General features: G+C 36.8%; 1 protein-coding gene across 10 annotated transcripts in view; it reads right to left on the bottom strand.

Annotated features, from left to right (window-relative positions):
• AP4E1 (adaptor related protein complex 4 subunit epsilon 1) overlaps positions 1-23479 on the bottom strand; it is a 220766-nt gene that overhangs the window by 150360 nt on the left and 46927 nt on the right. For all 10 annotated transcript variants that reach the window (XR_007519759.1, XR_007519758.1, XR_007519760.1 and 7 more), the window contains 8 exons: positions 18102-18268; positions 15084-15157; positions 8426-8548; positions 8219-8328; positions 5320-5459; positions 4015-4127; positions 3790-3908; positions 425-727 (listed from right to left, as the gene is read on the bottom strand). Coding sequence is in view for 6 of the 10 variants with exons in the window: in XM_049904950.1 (XP_049760907.1) it covers positions 425-727; positions 3790-3908; positions 4015-4127; positions 5320-5459; positions 8219-8328; positions 8426-8548; positions 15084-15157; positions 18102-18268 (1149 nt within the window). In the remaining 4 variants the exon portion in view is untranslated. The remainder of the gene's footprint in view (positions 1-424; positions 728-3789; positions 3909-4014; positions 4128-5319; positions 5460-8218; positions 8329-8425; positions 8549-15083; positions 15158-18101; positions 18269-23479) is intronic.

Below are 23479 nucleotides of genomic sequence, written 5' to 3'. Positions count from 1 at the left end.
GGTGGCCAGGTTCTAAAGTGGTAAAAAAAACTTACATAGTAGATAGATAAGATAAAAATTGGGAACCATTTCTTTTCCCGTTCTCAAAAAAAAAAAAAAAAAAAAATTTAGGAATAAAATGACTTATAGAAGTTTGGAACAGATAAAAAGAAAAGAAATTCCTGAATTATTACATATTAAAAGAGATTGTCACAGAATAGAAATCCTTAACAGCTGCTCTCCAGAAAAGAACTGACAATGTAGTATCAGTACCGAATGGAAGCTCTCAAATTAGCTCTCAGACTAAAATGAAAAAACTCCAATCTTCATCTTAAGTGCTACAGACAACTACATTTTGGTATAGTCCTGACATATCACAGATGCAACAATTACTCTACATTTAAAGACAACGCAATTTTAAAAAGATGGAACACAGGTGACTTACCACCATGTCTTCACAACTCTTATTAACTGGAAGCACACGCTTCATACATTCCATATTCTCATGCAAATATTTTAATTCAAATGCATGCTGTCTCATACATGTATCCAAAGATATGGTAAATTCCTGGATTAATCTCTCAACTATGTTAGATGAATGTGCTTGGGGTGTCAACTTAGTCACAGCAGCGATTAACCAGACTTTTGTTTCTGAAGAAATGGAGTTATTCATAAGTAACTTGTAAAGCTTGGTTATAACCGCATCAGGTGCTTCCTTATCCACAAGGCAGGAATACTCCCCTAACACCTATGAGTAAAACAGAGAGATATTTATACACAATTATCAAACTACGCTGCAAACTATATTAAGCAAAGTGCCCACACAAAGAGTAAATTTAGTCCAGATTAAACATACTTTCATCACAGTGAAGAAATTTTTAAATAAAGATATAATTCTACATTTTAGGTTCAAAATTACATCAAGAATTAAAACTCAATACAAAGAAGTTTTCCACATTTTAGTCACTCACAATGCATAAGGCAGCAGCATGCCTTTCTTCTGGATTTACAAAGCAGGTTGTTGATTTTTACTAGCACTTTCACATTGTTGTTATTTTCCAATAGCACTTAAACAAGTGGTTCTCACATGCTAGTATCCATTAAGAGTCACTTGAGATGTTTTATAACAATACACATTCTCCAGAATCTCCAGAGATTCTGATTTAGTACATCTGTGGTAGGGATCTAGGATATACACTTCGTATAAGCATGATTCTGATAGAGATAATCCACAGAATAAAGAACACTGAACTATGTTATATATACTTTTTTTACATCTAACTTATTCAGGTGATATATATAATCCTATAAGTCTGAAAATAATTAATAAACTGATACTTTATTGAGTGTGAGATCTTACCTAAATAGTATTTATGAAATATTTTAATTTTTCTGGTAGAATATTGGCACCAGAAAGAAAAAAGAGAATGGTGGGAGATAGGCAAGGGAAGAATTTATAGCTAGTAACAAGAGGAAAGGAGGAAGAAGAAACATAAACTGGGTAATTTCTAGAGTGGTATAATAAAAGACAGAAGGTAGCTAACCTAAATCCCAAGCTCAAAAACCAGTGGCCAATGGACCTCTGGGAAGATGGACTAGATGTACTTTTCCCTATTCTTTCCGTTAAGCACACCTAAAAACCTTGGACATTTAATATATAAAACAAACATAAGTAGATTCTGAAAGGAAGTGAAAAGAAGGCAGACCACTAAGGACCTAGGGACCCAAGGAATGACATTGTGGTGTCTGACAAATATAAGACAATCACATATAAGAAAAAAAAAACATATAGACACCTGCAATACATACATACATATGTGGCAGAGAAACTAGGGTGGTCCTAGGATCCCCACCTCATGGTGTTCATGCCCATGTGTGATCCCCTCCCTCTGAGTATGGGCAAAACCTGTGATTTGCTCCTAGTTACAGAGAATACACAAAGTGATGTACCCGATTACATGTGATTATATTACATAAAACTGTGGCCTTTGTCTTGCAACCACTCTCTCCCTTGCTGGCTTTGATGAAGGCAAGCAGTCATGCTGGGAGGCCCATGTGACAAGAAATTGAGGGTGGCCTCTAGGGGCTGAGGGAAGCCTAGAGCTGACAGCCAGCATGTGATGGAAACCCTCAGTCCTACAAATGCAAGAAGCTAAATTCTGCCAACAACACATAAGCCTCGAAATGGACCCTTCTCCAGTCGAGGTTCAAATGAGACAGCAGCTCCAGCCAACACCTTCACTGTGGCCTTGTAAGATCCTAAGCTGAAAGCCTAGCTAAGCCATGTCTGGACTCCTGACTCACAGAAACTATGAGATAATAAATGTGTGTTGTTTTAAACCATTAAGTTTGTGGTAACGCTGTTACCCGGCTATAGAAAACTTATACAGACAGATACATGAGTATTCACATGTTCAAATATGGATTCACATAGAAAGTACAGCAAATGCATTGTAAACACAGACAGATACCTATGCCTGTATTTAAAACACTACACAAGTGACATGGTAGAGAAAAAGAACAGACTATAGTTAAGTGATAGAAGGTTCCTGTTGTTAGGTGCCATCGAATCAGTCCCAACTCATAGCAACCCTACGTACAACAGAACGAAACACTGCCCGGTCCTTCGCCATCCTCATAATTGTTGCTATGCTTGAGCCCATTGTTGCAGCCACTGTGCCAATCCATCCTGTTGAGGGTCTTCTTTTTTGCTGATCCTCTACTTTTCTAAGCATAACGCCCATCTCCAGGTACTGGTCCCTCCTGATAACACGCCCACGGTATGTGAGTCACAGTCTCACCATACTTGTTTCTAAGAAGCATTTTAGCTGTACTTCTTTCAGAAGAGATCTGTTCGTTCTTTTGGCAGTCCACGGTATATTCAACATTCTTCACTAACACCATAATTCAAAGGCATCAGTTCCTCGTTTGTCTTTCTTCTTCATTGTCCAGCTTTCAAATATACCTATATTTCATTGCCCAGCTTCCACATACACCTATATTACAACTGCATATGAGGCAACTGAAAACACCATGGCTTGGGTCAGGCACACCTTAGTCTTTAAAGTGACATCTTTGCTTTTTAACACTTTAAAGAGGTCTTTTGCAGCAGATTTGCCCAGTGTAACACATCTTTTGATTTCTTGACTGCTGCTTCCACTGGCGCTGATTGGGGATCCAAGTAAAACGAAATCCTCGACAACTTCAATCTTTTCTCCATTTATCATGATGTTGCTTATTGGTCCTGTTGTCAGGATTTTTGTTTTATGTTGAAGTATAATCCATACTGAAGGCTGTGGTCTTTGATCTTCATCAGTAGTGCTTCAAGTCCTCTTCACTTTCAACAAGCAAGGTAGTGTCCTCTGCATATCACAGGTTGTTAATGAGTCTTCCTCCAATTCTGATGCCGCGTTCTTCTTCATACAGTCCAGCTTCTGGGATTATCTGCTAAGCATACAGACTGAATAAGTATGGTGAAAAGATACAACTCTGACACACACTTTTCCTGACTTTAAGCCACAGAGTATTCCCTTGTTCTGTTTGAATGACTGCCTCTTGATGTATGCACAGGTTTCCCACGAGCACAATTGTTTTGGAATTTCCATTTTTTGCAATGTTATCCAGAATTTGTTATGATCCAGAGTCAAATGTCTTTGCATACAGATAGCAGGTAGCAACTGGGAAAGGAAAATGACAGCTGAAAGAGCTAATTATTAATGAATGTTTTCGAAAGAAAACATATTATGCTTATATTTGGTTTCTATAAAAATTAATACTATAAAAATTTATGATTTAATGTACTTTGCTCACCCAACTCATAACTTGAAGAAATCTCTGTGGATAGAACACATTTTCCACATCTAGTAAAGTGAGATAAGACTTAACTGCATAAAGTCTTAATTGTTGATCTTCTGTTTCATCATCAAAACCTACAAAGAAATTAATATACCATTTTAATTTCCACTAAATTCTCTACGGACTCTGCAATAAAAACACTTCATTTTAAGATCTTACAGAATGCAACTGTTCACCAACCTTCTGCTAGCAGTCTCAGAAAGTTATTGGGAATATCAGGATGCATTACATCTCCTCCCACTGAAAACACAGCATTCATTGTCTGAATAAACCATGCGTTATCAGGAGCAAATGTGTCCACGGTGTTAAGAACAAGTACACTTCTGGACACCACTTATTAAAATTAACCTCTCTGCAGCAACTTTTTAGAAAAGAATCTCAATTCATCCTTGGTAAGCATTTTTACATTTAACTTCTGCCCATAATTGTCCCATATCCCAGTTTTATGTAAACAGGTACTCAATAAAAGCTTATATTTAATTGAACTTAATAAACTGAGTTCATGTTGCCTAACATGGCACTGTGCCTTGCACATAACAAGCATCTAATAAACATGAAATAATTGAAAGAAATGAACTAGCTAACTATGGACAAATAAATAATGGAAAATTATACACACTTCAGAGAGGCTAGATGGTGTGGTGTGTCTAGCTGATCAAGTTGTTTAACCTCTTTTCTAATCTGTTCCTCTTCAGCTCTAAAATTTTATGATTCTACTGGCCAGAGCTATAGCACTGGCTAGGACAAAACTACACTTAAGCAATTTCTAAGATAATTTAATATTATTCACCCTTTTCTTTATTAAACAATAAAAAACCATCCATTGCCATTGAGTCAATTCTGACTCAGAGCGACCCTACAGGACAGAGTAGAACTGCCCCATAGGGTTTCCAAGGAGCACCTGGTAGATTCAAACTGCTGACCTTTTGGTTAGAAGCTGTAGCTCTTAACCACTACACCATCAGGGTTTCCTATTAAACAACAGACATATTTAAAAGAGTCAAATGTCCTTGTCTCCTAGTAAAGTTCTTCTGACTTTTAAAAAACAAATGTGAAGAAAAGTAACATGTGAGTGGATCTCAACTGCTTTACTGTGACAATTTCCAGCATAAACAATTATGGAAAGAATAAATTTTGGTTACCCAACAAAAATAAAACGAAACAGAATTTTAACTAGAAAGGAAACTGAGTAAGACATAAAGCCAAAAGACCAAGAGGGTCTGGAAGGGGAACGAGGTGCAGGTTCCTTTATCGTCCTGCTCATAATACTGGTCAACTGAATGAAAAGAACCAGGGAAAAAGTCATCCCCTAAGAAGTCTGCACAAATTCCTGTTTTTGACAAGAAAAACTTGGAACATCAGGAATGGGAGTCATTGCTAGTTATTCAGAATTCAACTTGTAAGTGACCGTATCTTTACCTATCTTTCTAAAGTCACTGTGTAAAGTACACTTATTTTATGATTTATGGCCCCAATAAAGGATATTTCTCAGCCAACTCAGCAATTTTGCCAACCAAGTTGACGATGATATACTCTTCTTTGCTATGATGTAAATATTCAAGCATTTTCTGGACGATAACTGTTATATTCTGTGCATTAGTAATTCTGTAAAGAAGTTCTAGAGTCTATTTAAGGAAAAGAAATAAAACAGTATTATAAAACTGTTCATAATAACACCAATAAAAACAAAACATATTAAGTTTATAATACAGCTGATTCTCCTACTTTAATGTAGCTAACGGGCATTCAGTTAACAGGGGCTTGAGAAATGCAATCAACTAATAAAACTTACGGCAAAATTATTGTTAAAAAATGAAGTATCAATTCCGAAGCCTAAAAGCCTTCTACTATATAATTAAGACCTAAAGTTAAAGGTTTATATTTTCTAAAAATTTAACAGCCTCCTAAACCTTACTTCTTTCTGTGTATGTGTGTTTGCGCGCGGGCGCACATGAGCACACACACGTATACATACAAAATCCAGTCTCTACAACCTCCACCAGACTGAACCCAGGACAACTAGATGGTGCCCAGTTACCACCACCAACTGCTCTGACAAGGATCACAATAGAGGGTCCTGGACAGAGAGGGAGAAAAATTTAGAACAAAAAATTAAATTCACAAAAACAAACAAAAAGACCAAGCTTGCTAGTCTAACAGAGACTGGAAAAATCCTGAGAGTATGGTCCCTGAATACCCTTTTAACTCAGTACTAAAGTCACTCCTGAGGTTCACCCTTCAGCCAAAAGATTAGACAGATCTATAAAACCAAGACCAAACCCGTTGCCGTCGAGTCGATTCCAACTCATAGCGACCATACAGGACACAGCAGAACTGCCCCATAGGGTTTCTGAGGAGCAACTGGTAGATTCGAACTGCTGACCTTTGGTTAGCAGCCGAACTCTTAACCACTGCGCCACCAGGGCTCCAGACAGGTCTATAGGGCCCACAATAACACACGTGAGGAATGTGCTTTCGTGTATATGAGACTAATGGCCACAGCAGCCCAAGAGAAAAGATGAGAAGGCAGAAGGAATAGGCAAACTGGACGAATGGAAACAGGGAACCCAAGGTGGAAAAGGGGAGCGTGTTAACACATTGCAGGATTGGCAACCCCTGTCACAAAGCATCATTTACTGGTGTTTTAGGACAATATCACCTGCAAGAGAATTTCCACATGGGATTTGTCCATCTTTACAGCCAGTACTTCAAGTACAAAGGACAACATATTTTTAAACTATTGTAGTTACTTAACTCCATTTAAAATCTGTATATGCATAGGAGTCCCCCATCAATAGCTTCCAATTTATGGAGCTGCTTCATACATGCTCCCTGCAGACTCCAAAAAATACGTTACATATTTTGAGATAATCTATGCCAAATTCATTTTCTACTCTAAGACCAAGTAATTTACATTTCCAGGATCGGATGGAGTATGGTGTTGGGAATTGCATGACTAGAGGTCTTTTCTGTTCAGCTTTGGTAGCTCCTTTTCACCTGTATGAAAGAGAGTTATTATGACCACGTAAAAGAAAATCCCACTCCTAAGCAACAGGTCACTCCACTGCCCAAGGATCAAAACTCCTGCCGTTATCATTACTGATGGAGGTTTAAATGGACACTGGCATTGAAAAGGCAATACTACAGTGCTTTCTTTGGGTACCACTAATACTCAGTACCTTCCCCAAGGAGTTCAAACTACTTTTCTCACTGCAGGAAATAAAAGGGTTTTCCCTTTGACTCACATTTCTAAATGATGGACCGATAATTAAATATTACAATAAGAACCCTATACTTAAATCAGATCCTGTTCAACTTAGTAGTCAGCTATACAAAGAAAATGCATGCTCTCTATATTTGTTCTCTTATTTCTTCCCAAAGTGGAAGGGAGTATATTTGTTATTGCCCCCAGAGCTTTCCCATTTTTTTTTTCTACACAGAAATTAGCACACTTACAAACTTCTCAGATTTATTCGAGGCAGATATCAATTTTTAAAAGTTTAAAAATATGAAGGCAATTTCTCAAAAATATAAAGTTACCTCTTAAAACTCAAAATTGATAATCTTATCTTTTAAAAATTATAATTGTTTAATGCAATACAGTGTTCTCTCAATAAACTCCCCTATTTTTAACTCACTGCTTTTAAGATAGCTATTTTTTTTTTATATGTTTAGTAGATTTTTATTTATTATTTTTAAATCAGAAATAAAACTTTTCACTTTGCTTAACTGGGTCCCATGAACCATTTTAAATGAAGATATAGGATGATTTCTCTATATTAATAGAAATTTATTATATAACCATGAGAATTAACAGAAATATCTATATAGACACCTAAGCAGACACTGAAGCAATTTCACACCAGGAAGTAGTGGAAAAACAAATGAAATAAATTATACATCTTTCCTTCCAAAAAGTTCAAATCATTTTATTAATTCTTTCAACATTCTTATACCTTCAATAGGGAGTGCATTAACCCATTCTACATATGTTGAAGAGAATAATGGAAAAATATTCATCTTAAATCCCATCTTAAATTGTATAATAACAGGAGTATATCTTAAAATATCTTAAATTGTACAAATAGTAAGAGCTGGGAATAGAATTCGAGTCTTGTGTTAGTACAATATTGGGACCAAAAAGCTATTAACGAATCTATATAGATAATTGGACATAACCTCTCCAACTCATATTTTAAGAACACTCCTGTGAACACAGACACTATTATTTTTTTAGAAAAGTTACTTAAACTTTAGTAAGAAGAATAAAATGCATTGAAAAGTTAAAATACATGCATACACACGCACATACACACTGCCCAGCACTTGGAATCTCTCTCTATAATACCAATGAAAAGTTTAAAGCTTGTAACTTCATGTTCACCTCTCTTTTCATAATGGGATCAGGGTGGTCTAAGCATTCAATTATTGTCATCTGGTGTTGAAGAGCCAGACTGGGATCCTGTTGGATAACATACGTAAGAGCCTTCAGTCCTAAAAACAAAGATTATACAAAGTGACTTGACACAAATACCCAGTAAAGTTCAAAAGCTCTCTTTGTAAATTTTGTCAAAATAACCAATCATCTTACCTAAATATTTGAGATTTATTTTAGGTGACAGAACAAATTTTCCAATGCACTTGGCAGCCTTCTCAAGCAATTCTGATTTAGGATAAATAGAATAGACTGTATGCACACATTCAAAGAGAATAGCTAGAGAAAGAAAATATAAAAATGGCAGGTATCATGTTAAGGCATAAAAGAATGTATTTGTGCAAAACTCATAATAAAACAAACTAATTGGAAGGTCAGCTTTAATCAAAGCCCTTATTTATGGAAAATTTTACTACTTTCAGTCTTATACAAGTATTAGAATTAGATTATCACAGTATAAAGAGAACTGTATTTACTAGTAGTAGATAACAATGTTACATTTATTCATGCAACAAATATTTACTGAACATTTCATATATTTAGGCATTGTTCTAGTATTGTGAATACAGCAGTGAACAAAACAAAGGAAAATCCCTGCTCTCAAGGAACTCACATTTGTTAACACCCACATAGTATACTCATTTGCTCCCATTTTTATTTGCTCCCATAGAAATAGATATTTCCAACATTCTTTGAATGTCTTAGAACAGCTGATCCTCAAGCTGTTTCTAGGATCCATACAGAGATTGATGTAATTTATTTCAATATAAACACCTAAGAATGCTCTAACACTTATTTCAAAGATAGGGTTACTACTCAAAAATCTGCAAGCCACTTCTTTAAAATTAACCTTCACAGAACAATCTTTTGAACACCTTATTGTTACTGTTAGGTGCCACTGAGTCAATTTCAACACCTTGCGACTCCATGTGACAGAGTAGAACTGCCCCATAGAGTTTTCCCGGCAGTAATCTTTATGGGAACAGATCACCAGGTCTTTCGAACCACCAACATTTCTGTTAGCAGCCAAGCGCTTAACCGTTGTGCCACCAGGTTTTTTTTTTGAACACTTTTAACAGTGTTTAAATTTGATTTTTTTATATCGTCAAAGGTCTGATAACTATGGTAGATGATCAAAGTGGGCACTAAATTTTTTCTCAAACTCTTTTAAAGAACATGAGTAAAGGAGCTGAAGATTTGCCAGGGTAAAAACAATCACTGAGGCGTCGTTAACTCCTGTATGTTCTATGGAATCACAGTACCTGAGGTGAGATACCGTGAAAGCGTGGAATCAGCAGCCTTAAAAACAGTTCAACAAGTTGAAGCATATCAAGTATCCTTGATATAATCACCCCTTCTCTATTTCTAAAAGTTTAAGACACAAAAAACCAGAGATTTCTTTAGGTACAAGATATATCCTAAATACTCAACTACCTATTTTTTACACTGCTAAGTTGCCTATCAATTAATACACAAATTAATTTTGTGGAAAAGGCTTTACATAAATCACCTCCATGAGAGAGAGGGGAAAAGCAATCAGAAATATTAATTTTCCTTTAAGAAAAGGACTTTAATTTTTAAAATAACAAACCATAAAATAAGTTAACTGGGTATAATGATACATTGTATGTTCAGATATTGCGCTATAAAATGTCTTTACCCTGGGCTGTGATAAAGGTTGACTTTATGACTTCCTGGAGCCCTAGGGGCACAGTGGTTAAGAACTCTGCTGCTAACCAAAAGGTTGGCAATTCTAATCCACCAGCCACTCCTTGGAACCACTACCGGGCAGTTGTACTCTGTCTTACAGGGTTGCTATGCTTCAGGATTCACTCGACAGCAATGGGTTTGGGTTTTTTTTCTTTTTATGACTTCCTAAAACTACACAAGCTCAACCAAGAGCCTTGGTAAACTGACTAATCAACTGAGGTAGGAGTGGGTAAGCTACAATCAAATCCAGCCCATTTCCTATTTTTTTAGAACTAGGAATGGTTTTTACATTTTTAAAAGGTTATAAAAAACAAAACAAACAAAAAACAAAGAATATGTGACAGAGGCCTGCAAAGTCTAAAGTATTTCCTATCTAGACCCCTTTTCAGAAGAAAGTTTGCCAAATCCTGAACTAAAAGGACATAAATACGATAATGTTCCATTTTCTAGCATAACTGATATGTTCAGAACTTTCTTGCTATCAACTGTTTTACTAAAAAGAGCTTGTCTTTAGGCATCTAAAATGTAAACCTTTATATTTAGACAAGATTTCCGGGAGGCTTATTGTTGTTAGTTGCCCTCAAGTCAATTCCGACTCATGGTGACCCCATGTGTGCAGAGTAGAACTGTCCGTAGGATTTTCAAGGCAGTGGCCTTTCAGAAACAGATCCCCAGGCCTGTCTTCCAAGGCTCCTCTGGGTGGTAACTGACAATCTATCACCTAGTAGTCAAGCACTTAACCATCTGTCTCACCCAGGGCTTTCTGCGAAGCAAGCATAGGTAAAATTAAAAGCTCGAATATTGCACTTATTAATCTTACTAGCTGTAAATGAACTGAAAATGAATTTAATGGACTTCTAAATTATTTTCCCCACTTACAGCTAAGTCTCTTTACTCTCCAACACTACAGAAATTTGTGTATAATTTCATATCAATTTCTAAACTTAAAAATACAACATGGAGTTTTGTTTGCTCTTTAGTATCAACTCAGATTATAACTAAAATGTCACTGTCATGGATTGAACTATGTCCCCCCAAAAACGTGTGTATTAACTTGGTTAGGCCATGATTCCCAGTATTCTGTGGTTGTCCTCCATTTTGACCAAAATTTTATGTTAAAGAGGATTATGGTGGGACTATTTTTATAACACCCTTACCAGGTAGTATTCCTCATCCAATATAAAGGGAGTTTCCCTGGGGTGTGGCCTGCACCACCTTTTATCTCTCAAGAGATAAGAGGAAAGGGAAGCTAGCAGAGAGTGGGGACCTCATACCACCAAGAGAGCAGCACAAGAAGCAGAGCTCTTTACTGCCCAGTGAACGCCTGGCTCCCCACATGGCCTTCTCTAATATCACCACAACGGTAGGGTAGGGGAACCTCATCACAGTCTGGTGAAGGTAGAAGTCTCGGCTCTGTACCTGGTCTTTGCTGGCAGGGGTGGGCCCACAGCTGTTTCTGTGTAGTGCTTGCGTGGAACAACAGGGTACTGTCTAAAAGTTTTCTATCTTGCTATTCTGCCTCTTTCTTCCTGGTCCCTGGGTTACAGAGCACTGACTTTTCTTGGATTTTTCTTTTTTGTCTCACCCATTGGTGTTTCCAGGTTGCTGACTTCTCCAGTATCCAGGCTGGGGTGCAAGAGGAGAAAAGTAAACCCAGGGAACTCACCTCCGCTTTGTTCCTTGGGTCTCAAGGTCCCCAGATGGTCTGCCTTCTTTTCTCTACCTTTTAGAGGCATGTGTTTGTTTTATAAATAATGTTCAGGTTTGTCACTGTTCTTAGCAGGAACCATAAGGAAAAACACTTGTGATGGCTCTGTCCCTTGTACTCCATTCTATATAAACAAGTTGCTCTTGAGTTGGTTTCAACTCATGAGACCCCATTTGTGTCAGAGTAGAACTGTGCTCCACAGGGTTTTTCAATGGCTGATTTTTCTGAAGTAGATTGCCAGACCTTTCTTCCGAGGTGTCCCTGGGTGGAATCAAACCTCCAGTCTTTCAGTTAACAGTCAAGTGCATTAACTGTTTGCACCACCTCCCTATTTCTACATAGTCTTCCCAATTTAATTTACTGAAAATACCATTCTCATTGTATCAATATCCTGCCCAAAAATCTTCCATGACTTCCAGATTTATATAGTATAAAGTTCAAACTCCTTTGGTTGCCATGAGAGAACCTCCACAATATTGCCTTTCCTCTGCTCCCCACCACAAATCCTCCACTCAGGCTGGTGACTCACTGCTCTGCCTATCTAAATCCTACCTATCTTTCAGGGTCCTACCATATCGATAAATCCTGATCTGTGACCTCCAGTCCACAGTGATCTCTATCTCCTCTGACCTGCTGTAGTATTTGTTCCCTGAACCATCCCCCGCTTTGCATTCTGCTTTATACTGTTGTTATACTTTCATGAATAAGTTATCCCTTCCATTTTATGTACACACCTTAAAGACAAAGATTACATCTTATACTTCTTCATAACCTCTACACAACTTTATATCATGTCTGGCACATAGCAGATACTCAATAAATGTATCTCATGCAATGTATTTCTTTGTTTGACACTAAGGTAAGTTATAAAAATGGAAATGTTTGTACAAATATAGTTTAGAGAGTATTAACACTAAAACCCAATTAGGTAACATAAAAGAAAAATAACTTTCTCTTCCTTTAATTCAATTAAATCATATTAATCATCAACTAACCCAGTGCCAGATACTGGGGATATGGTGGTCAATAAAATAGACACAGTACCTACCCTTATGGAGCTTATGATATAAAATAAAGATTTATACTAAGTTTACTAGAGAATACTCTACCATTGATATAATCACTGTAAATTCTAAACTGTATCAATATAAATACAAGTGTAACAATGAAATGATCAAAAAAAGGAAACAAAACAACAAAAGCTATGAGGTTTGTGTAACAAGTTGAAACACTGGCTAACAGCCTATAAGGAAACAAATTGTTGGTGTTGGTTCAAGTAATCTTAATAAAAGAAAAATGTCCTAGTGAGAACATGAAAAAAAAAATTTTTTTTTTCCTCAGGTATACAGTATTCTCAAAATCAAAAGGAACAGATAACAGTGGTGTCTCCAGGAAAGGAAACTGGGTGGTGGGTGATAAAGATGGAAGGGACACTTACTGTTTATTGTATACCCTTTTGAATTTTGAACCATGAGCATATATTACCTATTCAAAAAAAAAAAGTAAAAAAAAAAATTAAAGCTGAAATGTCAACTGTGATAGTAACTTTCTACAAGGAAAAAAAGGCAGATTTTCAACTAATTTTTAAACAGAATCCCTTGAGATCACTTCAAACGCTTATCCTAGACACTGATTATATCTCAAACAAAACATTTTAAATTACTTCAGTTGCCTGGATTTTCTACAGCTTCTAGCCAAACCACCAGCCACAATAAGGGTGACCCTTGTCTCTGGCTCCTTATTTTTCTCAGTATATATCAAAAATCTAGATAATATCAATTGTTCATTATACTATATGCTCATAAGGGCAAGGCCTGTGTCTATCTTATTATTCCTTTTATCACTCACATTTAGCATGGACATATACAGAAGCCAATCAACTCTTCCCCTCAGTCCGTATCTATGCTACAAATCAAGTTTTTGTGTGATAGGCATTCAATAAACATTGGCTGAATACATGAATAAACCACTCTCATTGCCTTAGTTGCCATTTATACATGCAAAACATAAATGTACCTTCAAAGTTTACTATCAAGATTCACTACCATGTACAATATTTTTACTGAACGAGTTTCATGCATGCAATACTTGCCCCTGATTCCTGCTGTGTCTTTGTCAAGCACTTTCTAAACTAGTTCAATTTCTGCCCTCTGATCTATTCTACACTTCCACAACCACTGTTCTTAAAGATCTACAATACTTCACTATTGTTTGAAAGAAAAAGTTAAAGTTAACACTCTTCATCCCATATACTTCATGGCATTTTACCAGATTAAGAAATGACTTCCTCATTTGAGTTATGTCTCTCAATGCCTCTTGTACTGTTGTTCTCCAAAGCATGCAAAACTCAAACTATTTCCCTTCCATCTTTTAAGTATCTCCAAAACTCGATTTCTTCACTGAGCCTTCTCAGACTGACCAAAAAAGAACTAATAGTTCTTCCCTCTGGCTGTTACACTTGGAAGGTTTTTCGTTGTTGTTAACTTTCTCTGTTCTCTACTCTTCTCTCCCTACTTAATCTTGTCTCCTATCACTACCTTACTTTTTTCAATTGTATAAAACAGAAGTGATTTATTGTCTCTTCATAAAATAGTGTTACTATTCTACATCTATATATACTTCTCTATATCCTAGTCATTCTTCATGTGTTATCTTAAATATCACTTTCTCGGGAAAACCTTCCTTGTTCTTCCCCCCACCCTCCCGCACCTATGGTGATGCTACATTCTCCCACCCATAAAAACCCATGGCCAGCGAGTTGATTCTGGCTTAAAGCAACCCTAAGGACAGAGTAGAACTGCCCCACAGGGTTTCCAAGGAGTGGGTGATGGATTTGAACTGCTGACCTTTTTAGTTAGCAGCCAAGCTCTTAATCATTGTGCCACCAGGGCTCCATATTCTCCCACAGCACCCTGTAATTCTCTTGGTAACAATACTTGACCCTTTCCACGCATCTAGTCTGTGAATCCCATGTTAACATTGTTTTATTCACAGCTGTATTCCAAATGCCTTACATAGGGCCTGACAAATAACAAATTTAATACATATTTGACAACTAGTTGACTGGTTGATTATTTAAGCACTATCTTCAAATAAAACTTTCACAAAATGTGGAACAGATCTGCTGGGTTATCTTCACAGTTGTTAGATGACTGAAGAAGGTTTTCAATAAGGAGAAAATTATAATAATGAATTTCAGTCAACATCTAGAATAATGCCATAATTTCAAATTATTTCTATTAGTTATTCAATGCCCACACTAAAAAAATAACAATAACCCACAAAGCACCACCTTAAAAATTAATGTAGAAAATTCAATTGGAACTTATGGCATTCTAACACAGATTTAGCTGTGACACTAAAAAGCACCTTTAGTCATATACAAACATTACCTACCATATGTGACATTGTGATTTAACTCGGCTCTTCGTAAGGATTCATCAAGAACATCATACATTAATTCACTTGTCCTGTTTAAAAGATATTTTATTTGCAGTAGAATTATAGTATTCTAACCCAAAAAAACAGTTTTTCAAACTTCTCTCTCTTTAAAACTGAAGATCTACAGGAGAGAAGTGAAAAAAAATTCATTTTTTGGTAAAGTTACATGAATTTCCCTATTAAAGATTTCATTTGCTTTTTTCCATGAGTTTTGAATTTCCTGCTTTATCAAGTTGACTAGTTAGTCAATGAGGAAATAACACATAAATCAATCAACTTTATCCTCAATCTGTATCTAGTTTACAAATCAGGTTTTTATTTGATTGAATACACTATCTTTTATAATTTTATTTGCAAAAAAAAAAAACTATGTTTTATGTGACTACTGCAATAGTTCACATATCCAGATTATTTCAGACAGCATATTATCTGTATTTTGACCAGATAGTTTTCAAAAATTATTCAAATATTAGCCTTTCTCTTATCAGCAACTAGATTCCTCAGTAAGAAAGTTTTAACTTAAATTTATGTTAAATATAAAGCATTACATTTTGTGGAATTAATAGATATGTATCATTCATACGTCTTTATGGTCACTTGTTAAAGTACTGGTTGAGGTGAACGCTACAGGAAAACACAGTGCCTTACAGAGTCCTAACACTCTGCCTCTAAGTCTAGAAGAGAAAATTCCTCTCCAAGAGGCCAGTGTGAAAACTATGGCTTCTCTGCTGGTATTTTTGTACGTTTTACAAATTCAAAAAGCACTAATAGAAAAAAATTATCAGCATCTTAGGATACATAGAGTGGACTCACTGAAAAGCTACCTTACAAAATAAACCAATGAAAAGATCAAAACATCACGTATGTTACGTCTTTCAGAAAATTTCCCTTTTTTCAAATACATGGCCAAAAAACTCAATTTGAAGTACACATACTTTTACTCTGTCTTGACTGAAGTACAAATGTCCAATAATAAGAATCCAGAACCTGAACCATATTCTAAAGTCCCTTATTTTATCATGTAAGCATTTCTTCTGCAGAAGATAGCCATACAGCAGATTATCACCAATCCTCCCCCTAAAAATCTAGTAATGCTACACCTAGATTATAGTCTAGTTTCTCTATTTCAAGGCTAATGTCTGGCAGAAGACAGTCATGACTGACCACATGGAATGTGGAAACGTCTGAGGACATGATGGAGCGAAATATTAATAACCTAAGAAGCACACAGTTAAAAAACACAAGAAAATACAAGCCATAGATGTAAAAGATGATAAGTATATACAGATTTTACCAGTAAATTATTTCATTTAATACTTCAGAATGCTATTGGAATTTACTATAACACACTGAGCTAATAATCATGTCCTAAGATATGTAAGATTTACGTTAATAAAGTTGGGCAACAAAAAAGACAACCTTCTAATATTCTACAATATTATAAAAGAGTTCCACTGTTTATTTATTCATTTAATTAAGCCTGATTACTGCCCAACTGAACCCTTTGAAGGAAAGGACTATCTTACTCATTTTTGTGTATTCTCCAAATTCATCCATGAAGGAAAGGAGAAAAATAATCTTAATATATTTAGTAAATAATTTATCTAAATACCTCCCAAGTTACTTCCTGACAACATATATAATGGCATTAAGTCTTTTAGACCAATTAGGTACGATGCATTATTATGAAACCAGTTGTTTTAAAACAGAATTCCAGTGAACTCCAAATGTAGCCCCATGATAGGATAGGTTGGAGTTACAGAAAATAAAATACAATTAGGGACAAAACATCTCTAATTTGTTTGTCTATTCTATCATCCCCAGGTTTTCACTCCAAGTTTCAATCTGGGGTTGAGATTTATCAATACAGAAAACAATAATACCAAGAATGCTACAGCCCGATTAGCAGTGATGGTAGAGGGTTCTGACGTGAAGATGGCCAGGCATTTCCAGTTCCTAGAAGCCACAGCCTAAAGGAAGGTTCCATTATAAAGCCAGGTTAAAGAATACAATATAAACATATGCTACTGCATAAAAAGGAACCATATTTCATAAAGTCAGAACACCAATTAACAAATATTTTCTTAAGAAACAAACATATCGGGGATGGTAGTACACAAAGAAACTCAAGCCATGGTCCTTACTCTCAAGAGAACTATAGTTGGACATGCTCTCAAATAGTTCAGAAAAAAGATTCTTAGATGAAAATAATCTGTGCACACATGCATGCACACACACAGAAACTAAGAAGGATAAAATGGAAATAATAAATTTAGGTAAAACACAGAAAGTTCTCTGTGCTATTCTTGGAACTACTCTGTAGGTTTAAAAATTTATAGTAAAATAAAAAGCTACAAAAAAATATATATAGTTGGAAAAATATCCATAAAAATTTAATATAAATTATTGGTCAAAAGAGTAATTCAGATAAATGAATTAAGAAGGTGAAGTCCTCACATCTAACGAGAGCAAGGGTCAGCAAACTTCAGCCCACAATCCTAATTCAGCCTGATGCCTGTTTTTGTACAGCTGTACACTAAGAATGGCTTTTACATTTTTAAACGGTTGGAAAAAATCAAAAAGAGACTAATATCTTATGACTCATGAAGATTATATGAAATTCAACTTTTAATGCCCATAAAAAGCTTTTTTGCATACAGCCATGCTCCTTCTGCTATGATAGCAGAGTTGAATAGTTGTAGCATCTCATCCATGAAGTCTAAGATATTCATTATCAAGTAAGCAGAAAACGTGTGCCAACTGCTAACTAGAAAATTTCAGAGGAGATGGAACTTCAGAGGTACCTCTACCAAAGGGTAGGATTCAGAATCAGCAGAGAGCTAAAATTATTCCCGCAACCTGAAAGAATGCACGTGCTTCTTACAATGGCTTATTTATCAGCATGAAACCTCCAGCTGACTGAAGTCTATGTATCATACGGGGTCATTAAGTAAATTACTTGGAATAGTTTACCTTTGATCATCTTTTCCTAGAAGTCCTAGTATTCTTAAGAGTTGAATTTGTAACCATGGTGCTGGCACACTGTGGTAACTGAAATCTACTGGGAGCTTTCCTCCAACTACTTGCTTCAAAATTGTTACAAAACTCCCAGTCAAGTCTTTATATCCAGAAGAATTCTTCTACATCCAAAGAGAGAAAAAAGAATTCTTTTAAGAGCAATGTCTTAACAAATATAAAATAGATACAGCTGAAATGCCATAATCTACTTAATACATTGAACCTTAGATGATGCCTACTCACAAGTTTCGTTTCATGTTTCACATTTAACGAAGCAGTGCTCTAACATGCATTTTTTCCCATGATTAAACTCCAGCTATACAAAGCTGAATCATCCCCAGAAAAGCTTCCAGTATTCCCTTCTTGCTCCCACACACAGTTTAACCATACTTCACAAGTTCTTATACCTTAGACAGAGCCCTGAACAACCAATAACCAACAATTAAAGCAAAAAGTAAATACAACTGGCACACTGAAAAGAGCAGTAATAGTTTACTTTTGATAAAAATCAAGGCCTGTTTACCGTCTCTGGACTTTGTGCAAACGTTCTCATGTAAATGAAGTAAATGTATTCTTGGTGGAGAACATGGCCAAGACTACAAAAATGTTCAAAACCCCCAAATAACGGAATCCATTTATTCAAAATTAATTAACCATACAGTATTAAAACATATTTGTGTTTCTGAATGGGTATGATTTGATTATGTATCTGACTGGGAAAATTAAATATACACTCCTCAGAACGAACATTAAGATTCTACACTGTAATGTTCATTGTGTATTAAGAACAAATTTTTGAAAGGGAAATAATAGCTCTTTCAAAGTTTAGTAAAGGTTAGAGGGAAAATAAAATTTATTATCAAATATCTATTTATACCGTTCTATTTTAGAACACACTTAAAGCAAAAAAAAAAAAAAAAAAGCAACAAACTGGTTCTATAATTTAAACTGAATTGAATAGCATATTCCACTTTGTTATTGTAGGTGCTTGTGAAATCTCTCACAAACACATACTCTCAAAGACTTTCCAGCAATACACTAAGGCTGAATTAGTATAAATTCATCATCACCAATTAGAAAAATAATTCATAATGTTATTTTATAAGTAAGCTTTAATTTTCACCAATCTGCTGTGAAAAAGCAATTATGTAATTGGCACTTCCCTGATCACTAGAAAGGTAAAGCAGGGTTATTAAATTAAAGCCCATGGGTAAAATCTAGCCCACTGTTGTTTTAAAAATGAAATTTAAGGAGCCGGAGCCAAGATGGCGGAATAGACAGGTGCTTCTGGCCAAGCCTCTTACACCAAGAAACCGAAAAAACAAGAGAAATGAGTATATTTATGACAAGCGAGGAGCCCTGAACTCAAAGGCAAGCTTAGAAAACAAACTGAGGGGCAGGAAGAGGAAGAGATGATTCAGAAGCAGAGAGGAGTTACTGGACCTGAATCGCGGGGAGCCCTCAAGCACCGTTCCTGGAGCCTGAGGGGTGGGCTGGTACTAGCATTCGGCTGCATTTTCCTCAGGGAGAAGCAGCCAGCCACACAGCTACTCACACCTCCAGAACATAAGAACAGCACTCTGGGCAAAAGCTAAGTACTTGCATATATTTTACTGAGCCCCCCGCCAGCAAGTCGGCTTCAGCAGCTGTTCATTTCCCTGGGCCTGACATAGGCCCTGTTGAGTGCTAGAGCCATCCTCCTGGCCTTGGAGAAGGAATAAATTTGCAATTGGGGGAAAAGATAATTTGCCACCTCCACTAACCTGAGGAGTCACAGCAGAAGCGGCTCCTGTCGAAGCATAGATAGTCCGTGGACTCTGAATACCTTAAACCCCTGCATGGACATGTGTGGGCCTATTTCGGGAGAATAGGCCCTTGTTGGCAGACTCCAAACATTTGAGCTGTGCGGTGGAGAGGTGGGTGTTTGATATTTGACGTTGCTTTGTCTATTAAACAGGGTCCTCACCTACCCACATCAGAGCCTAAGGACTGGTGGCTCCACTCAGGCCACCCAGCCACCCGTGAGAAGGGTCAAATGATAACTGGTACCTCCCAGTGCTTACAATCAAAGCACTGGGTGCTCATGCTCCATCTGCAGAACCCACCCACCTGTATGCTTTAGGGAACACGGACACGCTTTCTTCAGAGACATTTGGGGGATGATTCTCAGCCCCCTGCCTTGCTCAGAGTGTGACCCCCTGCTGCAAGCATATATCAGTACCTACACCAATCACCCTGCCCCTCTAAGACTGTAGCACAAAGCCTGTACCACACACTTGATGATCAGCTACCTGGACGCCTGAGCTGAATTCCTACAAGAAAATTGAATGGACTCCTAGGCTGATACACCTGATAACAGCTCTAGCCATCTGGGGATAGGATGTCAGAGCTCCAAAGGCGAAAATAATCAAGCTAGCTCAATCAAGCAACCCATTCGGGCATATCAAAACAAAACAAAGCAAGAAGCTACAACACAGTAAGCAAATGTATAACAAACTAATGCAGTAACTTATAGATGGCTCTGAGACAACAGTCAATATATCAGGTCACATAAAGAAACAGACCATGATCACCTCAACAAGCATTCAAGACATAGAATGAAGGGCTCTTCAAGATGAAAGTGCCTTGCTTGAATTACCAGAGGCAGAATACAAAAGAGTAACATATAGAGCCCTTAAAGACATCAGGAAGGAAATGAGGCGATACGCAGAACAAGCCAAGGAACACACAAATAAAGCAACTGAAGAAATTAAAAAGATTATTCAGGAACATAAGGAAAATTTAATAAGCTAGAAAAACGAATAAACAGACAGCAATCAGAAATTCAGAAGATTTAACACTAAAATTACAGAAGACACCTCAATAGAAAGTCAGAGGAGCAAAACTGAGCAAGTGGAAGGCAAAATTTCTGAACTTAAAGATAAGGCACATGGTACCAATATATTTGAGGAAAAATCAGATAAAAGAATTTTTAAAAATGAAGAAATCTTAAGAATCATGCAGGGCTCTATCAAGAGTAATAACCTACGAATAACTGGAGTACCAGAACAGGGAGGGATAACAGAAAATACGGAGAAAATTGTTGAAGATTTGTTGACGGAAAACTTCCCTGATATCATGAAAGATGAGAAGATACCTACCCAAGATGCTCATCAAACTTCACATAATGCAGATGTTAAAAGAAAGTCACCAAGACGTATTATACTCAAATTTTCCAAAACCAAAGATAAAGAGAGAATTTTAAGAGTAGCTAGAGATAAACGAAAAGTGACCCACAAAGGCGAGTCAATAAGAATAACTTCTGATTACTCAGCAGAAACCATGCAGGCAAGAAGGCAATGGGATGACATATTTAAAAAATTGAAGGATCCCCTGAGGGAGCAGGAGAACAGTGCGATGCAGACCCCAAATTCTCATAAAAAGACCAGACTTAATGGTCTGACTGAGACTAAAAGAATCCTGGTGGTCATAATCCCCAAAACTTCTGTTGGCCCAGGATAAGAACCATTCCCGAAGACAACTCATCAGACATGGAATGGACTGGACAATGGGTTGGAGAGAGATACTGATGAAGAGTGAGCTACTTATATCAGGTAGACACTTGAGACTGTGTTGGCATTTCCTGTCTGGAGGGGACATAGGAGGGTAGAAAGGGTTAGAAACTGGCAAAATGGTCATGAAAGGAGAGACTGGAAGGAGTGAACAGGCTGACTCATTAGCGGGAGAGTAAATGGGAGTATGTAGTAAGGTGTATATAAGTTTATACGTGAGAGACTGACCTGATATGTAAACTTTCACTTAACGCACAATAAAAATTATTTTTAAAAAAAAGTGAAAGAAAAAAAAATTGCCAAACAAGAATCTTATATCCAGCAGAACTGTCTCTCAAATATGAAGGTGAAAATAGGACATTTCCAGAAGAACAGAAGTTTAGAAGTACTACAACAAAATACAAGAAATACTAAAGGGAGTTCATTGGTTACAAAGAAATACTAAATGGAGTTCTTTGGTTAGAAAATCAGTAATATCAGTTATCAACCCAAGACTAGAACACTGGACAAAGCAATCAGAAGCCATCCCAGAGAGAGAAATCACAAAAATAAAGAGGAAAAAATGCTCAAAAAAGGAAAACAGTGATGTTATTATGTAAAAGAAGACAACATTAAAACAACAAAGAGAGACTAAGAAATGTAGTCATAACATCTCCCATATGGAGAGGAAGGAAAGGCGATACAAAGAAATAAAATTTGGGTTTAAATTTAGAAAAATAGGGGTAAACATAACGGAACCACAAAGGAGACAAACTATCCTACACATCAAAATAAAATACAAGAAAGAAAGAGAGACTCAGCAGAAACAAAATCACCAACAACGAATATGAGGAAAGGACAATATATAAACATAATATACTCAGCACATAAAATTAAGTGGGAAAAAGAAACTGTCAACAACACACAAAAAAAGACATCAAAATGATAGCAGTAAATTCATACCTTTCCATAATTACAGAGAATGTAAATGCACGAAATCCACCAATAAAGAGACAAATAGTGGCAGAACAGACTAAAAAACACAACCCATCTACATGCTGCCTACAAGAGACACACCTTAGACTTAGAGACAAAAACAAACTAAAACTCAAACGTTGGAAAAAAATACATCGAACAAACAACCATCAAAAAAGAGCAGGAGCGGCAATATTAATTTATGACAAAACAGACTTTAAAGTTAAATCCATCATGAGAGATAAGGAAGAACACTACATAATGATTAAAGGGACAATATACCAAGGAGATATAACCATATTAGATATCCATGCGCCCAATGACACAGCTGCAAGATACATAAAACAAACTGTATCAGCTTTGAAAAGTAAGATAGGCAACTCCACGATAACAGTACAAGACTTCAAAACACTACTTTCAGAGGCAGAGCCAAGATGGTGGAATAGACAGATGCTTCCATGGAGCCCTCTTTACAACAAAGACGTGAAAAAACAAGTGAAACGAGTATATTTGTGACAAGCTGGGAGCCCTGAGTATCAAAAGCAAGCTTAGACAACGAACTGAGGGGCAGAGGGAGGAAGAGGCCATTCAGAAGCGGAAAGGAGTTACCAGACCTGAATAGCGGGGAGCTCTCAGGCACCATTCCCGAGCGGCGGCAGCGGTGGGCTGGAGCTAGCGTTCGGACGCAGTATCCTCAGGAACAAACAGCCAGCCACACAGCCTACTCACACCTCCGGAACCTGAGGAGAACGGCACTCTCGGCAAAAGCTAACTACTTGTGTGTATTTTAACCCACCCCCGCCCGGCCGCCAAGCCGGCCTCAGCGGC

This window comes from Elephas maximus, chromosome 12 (genome assembly GCF_024166365.1).
Source record: "Elephas maximus indicus isolate mEleMax1 chromosome 12, mEleMax1 primary haplotype, whole genome shotgun sequence".
Lineage (NCBI taxonomy): Eukaryota > Metazoa > Chordata > Mammalia > Proboscidea > Elephantidae > Elephas > Elephas maximus.
This window is presented reverse-complemented; position numbering and strand designations above follow the sequence as displayed.